The 7,377-nt window shown below is 57.3% G+C and overlaps 1 protein-coding gene across 1 annotated transcript; it reads right to left on the bottom strand.

Moving 5' to 3' along the window:
• Positions 1-906: 906 nt before the first annotated feature.
• Positions 907-7,142, bottom strand: CPN2 (carboxypeptidase N subunit 2). The gene is made up of 2 exons (XM_074962849.1): positions 7,058-7,142; positions 907-4,451 (listed from the first exon to the last, which is right to left on the bottom strand). The coding sequence occupies exon 2, from the start codon at positions 4,443-4,445 to the stop codon at positions 2,799-2,801; it is 1,647 nt and encodes a 548-aa protein (XP_074818950.1). The 5' UTR covers positions 4,446-4,451; positions 7,058-7,142; the 3' UTR covers positions 907-2,798.
• Between the last annotated feature and the right edge of the window lie 235 nt (positions 7,143-7,377).

The following is a 7,377-nucleotide window of genomic DNA, read 5'->3' as shown; positions in this document are numbered from 1 at the left end:
TGCATTAGCATTATCAGACTAGGGATTGGCTAGGAAGTTGGTAGCACTGACTTGCATTGCATTCCGTGCTTAGACGTCACCAAATGCTTGGAGGATGCGGCACGTCTCGCTCTCCCTCAGAGCCTCGCAAGCCCATGGGGTAGCTCTGTTGCTGGTCGGCTGTAAACTCTGCACGCAGGAGCAGCAGCATTAGTTAAGGCAAAGTCTCAGCCTGCGGAAGGCCAACGAGGTAGTGTTAGCATCAAAGGCAAGAGGCCCCAGGGATTGCAGTCCTCACTCCCTCCAGCAAGGAGAGACCAAGGCATGGGCTCATCCCATGGGTTTGGACTCTGGAGTAGAGGGGATAAAATCCCTGTCAGGAAGAAACTGAATCTCTTTGATGCTGTCTGAACTTGGAGGGGCAAAGATTCCTAGATGTAAGCAGGGGATAGTTCCGCTCTTGTGCACTACCCCGGTGAAGTGGGCTAGCGAAAGGATCTGAGTCCTCGCTCCCACTTCCTTTACCCAGCGGCCTCCCTGCCCTGGAGGACTCCCCTTCCACTCTCCTGTCTGGCAGAGTCCTCGTAACCCCAACAGACCCCCAACCCTGCTGTGGTCACCTAGGACAGGGGCTAGGGTGTCCCCACTCCAGGGTACTCTCTCTACACTGGGCACGTCTCTGACCCACTGACCATTACATACAAGTTAAAGCAAATGCAAGATATTTAATCAGCAATTTATTTTAAAAAGAATAAGGGAAAATGGAAAAGGTTAAAGGAAGCACATCACCCCGCTCTGTGGCAGGGAACATCACAAACTGTGTCTCTGGAACGTCAGGGCAGTTCACAGTCTGCTCCTTGTAAGTCCCAGGCCCCTTCTCCGGCCCTGGCCGTGCTGCAGGGATGCTGCGGGTCGGACACTCGCTCTGGTGGTGGCCACACGCTCTCAGGCTCGAAGTGGCAGGACCCTTCTTCCCGGTGTCGCCCCCGCCCTGTCGGGGTTACGATCCAAGCCTGGCCTGCAGAGCCCCTTGGCTGAGGCATCTCCCTGTGCTGGGCCCGCTGCCCAGGGTCCCCCTCGCTCTCCCCAGCTGCTCACCGCACCCAGCTCCGGACGGCTCCAGCCCCAGCTGCACCACTCGGTCTCTGCCCGGCTGCTGCTGCCTCCAGCTCCCTGGGGTGCTTCTTGGCCCCTCTGGCTCTGGTTGCTGCAGCTCTGCTCCCAGGACAGGGTCTGGTCCCTCCAGATCTGGCACAGCTCTGTTCCCCAGCTCAGCTTGGCCTCCTGCTTTCTCCTTAGCTCGGCCCCACTCTGTCTGACCCAGGCAAATCCAGCTCACATAGAGGACGGGACCTTCCTGGCCTCCTGACTCCCCGATTAGCCAGCCCGCCCTGCCATTCAGGCTGACCTGGAGCATTGGCCTCTCCCCATTGTTCCTGGGGGCTGTCAGTCTCAGGGTCCTGATTCCCCATCAACCCTTCCCCCTTTTAGTACTGGGAGCTGGCAACTAAAACACCCCCACTGAATCTTAGTAAGGGGGCAACAGTCCCCTTAGGTAGATATAAGCAAAGAGATGCCCTGCTGCTTGGCCAGGGTCAGCCCTAGGAGACTACAACCCTGTCGCCTTTTGAATCGGCTACACTGCCGGCTCATGTCGGTTTAACTACATGGAAAATCCACCCCCCGAGCGACGCTATGATCCCCCCAGTGCAGACAGCGCTACCTGGATGGGAGGGCTGCTACCGCCTCTCGGGAGGTGGAGTAACTACACGGATGGAGGACGTTCTCCTATCAGCGTAGGTAGCATCTTCACTAAGTGCTCCAGCGGGCAGCAAGCGCAGACGAGCCCACAGACTGACACTCACGGGTGTATGTACAGCTGTTGCTTTAACCTGTAATTAACTCTCTTCTTTCTTGACCCTAGTTAGTTTATTACGGGACGGGCTACCAGCGCTGTCTTTGGTGTGAGGTCTCTGATCCATATTGACCTGGGGTAAGTGAATGGTCTTTTGGGACTGGGAGCAACCTGAATATTGTGTCATCCTTGGTATAACTGACTATTTATCCCTGAGTCTTGCCTGGGTGGCACGACAGAGCGGAGTGCCCAAGGGGACTGTCTGGTCTGGCTCTCAATCGGCCCCAAGCTTCATGCAAACGGTCGTGAACCGCTCCAGACAGCATGACACCCCCCACTCATTTGGGGGCCTCTGTGTCCCAGCTGAAGACCAGGGCCTGATTTCCAGAAGCGCTGAGCAAACGAGAGGAGGATTGCTTATTGAACCCCCCACCCCGTCTCTGTGCCCCTCCCAACCCTTTGCTCTGTCCTTTGTCCGTGCTGGGTTAGGCTGCTATAGACCATAAATACCCTGGCGTTCTTGCAGCTGGTGCCTTGGGCCTGGCTATTCAATAATTCACTCCCAACTGACACCAGCGGAAGTGAGGTCAGAATCAGGCCCCTCCCTGCTGGTGTGTCTGAGGGACACCCTGGGTAGCTGCAGCCCTGCATGTATTTATCTTGGTGATTGCGAGGACGCCCCTTTGCCCTGGCGTGCACCACCGGAAGGGGGAGGCAGCCTCACCCTGGGAGCCGCCTCACTTTCTTTACGGTGGGAAACTCTGAACTAGGAATAGCGTTTAATTAAACTTGAGCTACGACCAATACACAGGGATGCACGTAATCCCGTAACGATGCCCCGCTCTCAGACAGCGCTTCGGGGGCAATAAACGCACGGAGCAGGGGACAAATGACATGAACAATAGCAACCCATCACTCCGGTTGTGACTTTTAATGGCACCAGCCCATTGGGAAGAGCTCCGGTCTAGGGCTCAGAACGGGGGTTGTGAGAAACAGCCTCTTCCTCTCTCGCCGTCCCTCCTGGCTCTGCACAGATGGCAACCGAGACCTTCACTCTGCCACAGCTGGAATTCAAGACCCAGTCGCTCTCGTAGGCCGGTCCCTGGCCAGTCGAGGCCCCTTGTGGAGGGAGATGAACAGTTAACCGGTGGCATGCGGCTGCGTCACAGGTGAGCTGCACGGTGCCTTCAGGGTCACTGTAGGTGCACGGGGACCGGCCTGTCTCTGCCTCTCCCGGGGACAAGGAGGAGTCTGCCTGGCCTGGAGCAGCCAGACACACCAGTTGCTCTTGAGGTAAAGCTGGGAGCGCCCATCCCTTTAAGTGATCAGGGCTTGCGCAGAAGGTCTGAGAGTTCAGGGGCGCAGACCAGTTCCGGATCCAGCTGGCGAGAGAGGCCAGCCGGCAGTCACACACCCAGGGGTTGTCCTTCATGGCCACGCCGAGCAGGTAGTCATTGAAGTCGAAGATCCCCTCGGGCAGCGTCTGCAGGCGGTTCCCAGTCAGGTCCAGCACCTCCAGGCTGGTGAGGTTGTGGAAGGTGTCCCTGGCCAGGGCGGTGAGGTTGTTGTGGTCCAGCTGGAGCATGGTGAGGCTGGAGAGGTCTCTGAAGGCCCCAGCGGGCAAGTGAGTGAGCCGGTTGTGTGAGAGCACGATGGTCTGCAGCTGGAACAAGTTGCTGAAGATCCCCTCAGGGATGGTCTCCAGCCGGTTGGAGGAGGCGAAGAGCTGGCTCAGCTTAGGCGTTCCCCGGAGCAGGCCGGCGGGGAGCGCAGAGAGGCGGTTGCCCTCCAGGTTTAGAAAGTCCAGGCTCGGCAGGCAGGAGAAGATGTAGGGGCGCAGGCTGGTGAGGGCATTGTGCTGGAGCTGCAGCCTCCGCAGGTGGGTGAGCCCGGAGAAGGCTCCCGGGGGCAGATCCGCCAGCGCGTTCCTGTCCAGGGAGAGCTCCTGGAGGCTTCTCAGGAGCCGGAAGGTGCCGAGTGGGAGGCGGGCGAGGCTGATGTTGCTCAGCTTCAGCACTTGGAGCCGGGCGAGCGGGTCGAACAGCCTGTTGGGCACCTGGGCCATGGGGTTGTGAGACAGGTCGAGCACCCTCAGCTCCCTCAGCGGGGAAAAGATCTTGGGGGGCAGGGCCTCTATCTGGTTCCCTTGCAAGTGAAGCGCTTCCAGGCCGGGCGTGCGGTTGAAGAGCCCCGGCTCCAGGGCTCGGAGGGCACTGAAGGTGAGGGAGAGTTTGTGCAGCTCCAGCAGGCTGCCAAAGGCCTCGCTGCTCAGGGCTGACAAATTGCTGCCTGACACCTCGAGCTCGGTGAGGCTGGGCCACTCCCCAAAGGCGCCCGCTTCCAGGGACAGGCTCGGGTTGTTAAGGAAAACGAGCCTGGCGAGGCTGCTGTGGTTGCTGAAGGGCCCGCTCCCGATAGTGGTGAGGGAGGTCTCCACAAAGAAGAGCTGAGTGGCATTGCCTGGCAGGCCCTCGGGGATGTCCCAGATCTCCTCCCCGGAGCAGAAGACCTTTGTTCCGTCGTAGCACTGGCAGGGGGGCGGGCAGGCCTGGGTAAACCTGCCCAGCAGCAGGCCCTGGAGACACAGCAGCAGGGGTCTGGGAAGCATCATCCTGCACTAGAGAAAAACACACCGGTCAATAGCCCCTGGCATAGCCCCTTTCTAGATGCACCGGGCCCCCGCCAGCGCTGCAGCAATGCCATTGGCTGCAGGGGGGCGGGGGGGCGACTGGAAAAGTCACAGAAAGCAGGAGCTCACCAGAGGCTGCAGGGTTTCCTTTAAGGCAAAGGTTGCTCTGGGTGACAGCTGTCTGGTCTGAGGTCGGCTGGTCTCACCTCTGCCACCGTGGGGCAGGGCAGGCTGCTAGGGATCTCCACCGGCTCCCCATGGTGCAGCCATGGGCAATGCCTCTCCCGCAACAGTCCCTGCCTCCGGAGATCTGGGGATCTACTGCCTTCACCCAAAATCTTCTCCCTGCAGCTCGGCAGGGAGCCTCCCCCCAACCGGGCAGCCACTGGCTGCCCAGCTCCTGCACGTGGCCCCAAGTCGCAATCCTGCACACCAGCCCCCCACTCCAGTGGTCCCACTGCAGGCAGCTCCCTCCAGCCGGGTGGGGGAGGGGCGGGGTTTGGGGGACGGGCGGGAATCCCGATAGAGCTGCTGGGAAGTGACATGAGAGGCAGGTTAGGTCCCCCCGGCTACGCAGCGGCAGGAGCACAGGCCTGAGGCAGGGGCAAGACGAGGTTTAGTCCCCGTTCTGCCACGGAGCCGTCGCGAGGCCTTTCCCGAGGGACAGTGGCTGGAGCGGTTCGGGGGCCTGCAGTTGGGCTTGTGATCCTGGAGGGACACACCCAAGGAAGTGGCCCAGTTCTCAGCCCTGCCGAGTGCAGGCTCAGGCTCAGTATTTCGCAGATTGCTCTGAGCCACTCACACAGCTGGTGCCGTCAAAGTCTTCTTTGGCTTGTCACCTTTAAGGGCAGCAGCCAGCGCCCATTTGTGATTCAGTGCCCAGGACCCCGCCCACCCTAGACCTGCCCCTCTCCTCCAAGCAGAGGGGTTTGTCTCTGCCACGTCTCCGTGGCCGCCTGCTCACGCAGTGTTTGTTATTAGACCCATGTGCTGGGCTGGGAGCAGAACCACATCCGGGCTCTGTGCCAGGAGGGGAGAAGGATCCCGCAGGCCTACTGCTGAACGGGCCAGACGCTCGCTTGGTGACACCAGGGGAATTACTAGCGAGTTACGCTGAGTCAGCAGCCTCACTGCAGATTTACACCGGGGGGACAGAGCTGGCCTGGCCCCACAAGTGTGCACTTGCCACTGATGTTTGAAATCAGTGGTGAAGAGTGATTAGGCCTCACGGCTAGTTAACGTGCACGTGTGGGGAGCAGGAGGGATTCCGGGGGGCGAAAGTAAACGTCTAACTGGAGTTTATTACCACATCTGAGGAGGACACAGTCAGACACTTGATAGGTTTAGGAATATACCTGTTCTGTGCCAAGGCACCTGTCGCTCTTACGTACATAACTTCATTACCCGGCCCTTAGTAAAGGAATGTTCTGTAGAATTGGTCTACACTCGCGTGTCTAACAAACTTCAGGGTTAGTGAGCCAGATCCTCAACTGGTGTAAATGAGCATAGCTCGGGTGACTTTAATGGAGAGATGCCAACCTAGGCTAGATGAGGCTCTACCCCATTAGGCCTGGTTTTATGTAAACAGGTCTCCATGCATTGCACACATTCAGTGATGCGCCTGCTTTATGCCAGTACCATTCTGTATGCATTTGGAAATCTGTGGTTTGCTGGTGTACAAAGGCACTTATTTTGCCATGCATGTGCACAAATCAGGGATTCAGAACACCTGTGTAGCAGTGTGCGTGCGCAAAGTAGGTGCACAAGTCACACTTCAGCATCAAAGGTTTAGTGAGATTGTAGGGGTGTGTCTGTGCACAGGCAAAGTGGCCTAACTTTGTATGTGCACTGCCAAGAGTACAAACACAATGCCCTGATTTGCACATACATCTGGCAGGTTAACTAGCGGTATCTGCACATCCGTCCAGCAGTACTTGTAAAACACACCCCTGCACTTGTAACTCCCTAGCTCTCACAGCTACAATGCCCAGCCAGAAAGAGGGACAAGGAGGAGTCTCTAGGAAGCGCCTCTCACATTTATAGAAACCAGTTAACATTTCAGACAAACCCACCAACCATTTCACATTTTCCCCAACCTGAAAATACGTGGTGGGCTTTGAGTTTTGCACAATGCTAGCTATCAGATGAACCTTTGTTCCCTTTCCCAGACCATACTGGGTGAGCTGAATAGCTGCAGCCAACATTGGGTGATATTTTACTGTCCCGATGACTAGTCCTAGTCTATATGGAATCAGACAGCGATAGAGATTTCAGACCGCTCAAGCAATGAGCAGCCTCCAGAACACAGCTGTTATCTGCAATAGCCAAAAGCGTGCACTAGTTACACCGACGAGATATCTGGCCAACTTCTGCTCTCCACGGCACTGCTGTCAACCTGGAGTGACGCCACTGACAATATTAGAGATACTCTGAATTTACACCAGGGCAACAGAGCTGGATTTGACCCACCCTTTTTAGGTGTACTACCCAAGCTGTTTTTCATGCAAAGCCAAAAGCAGCTGTAAAAGTCCCCGTTCCTGCCAACAAACCCAGGATCCCAAGCACCCGAGAGGAGTGACAATGCGGACACCTACCGTCGAACCAAGCCAGGCAGCGGGCACGATTCCTCCATTTCCTCACAGGAGGGACTTGCCCCTTCAAATAGCAACATGTTTACTGAAAGGGACATGGAGCCAGCTGACTGAGTACTTTCAGACTGGGTGGGGCCAGTGATTTCTGCTTAGCATCAACATCCTGAGAGCGCTCTGAAAAGACTCAGTGTGTCGGCGTGAACAGAGATAAACACGTTGCTTCTCAGTAAACGAAAGAGCAGCATAACACCACCACTGACCGGCTCCCCCAAAACAAAGGCACTTTCCAGAGCGGGTGACAGCTTCTGGAACACCCAGCATCA

Source organism: Natator depressus, chromosome 9 (assembly GCF_965152275.1).
Source record: "Natator depressus isolate rNatDep1 chromosome 9, rNatDep2.hap1, whole genome shotgun sequence".
Taxonomy (NCBI): domain Eukaryota; kingdom Metazoa; phylum Chordata; order Testudines; family Cheloniidae; genus Natator; species Natator depressus.
Note: the sequence above shows the minus strand (reverse complement) of the source record. Positions and strands in the feature narration are given on the sequence as shown.

Bases quoted from the DNA above. Each gene is read 5' to 3' on its own strand.
- CPN2 (XM_074962849.1), bottom strand. From the start codon at position 4,445: ATGATGCTTCCCAGACCCCTGCTGCTGTGTCTCCAGGGCCTGCTGCTG.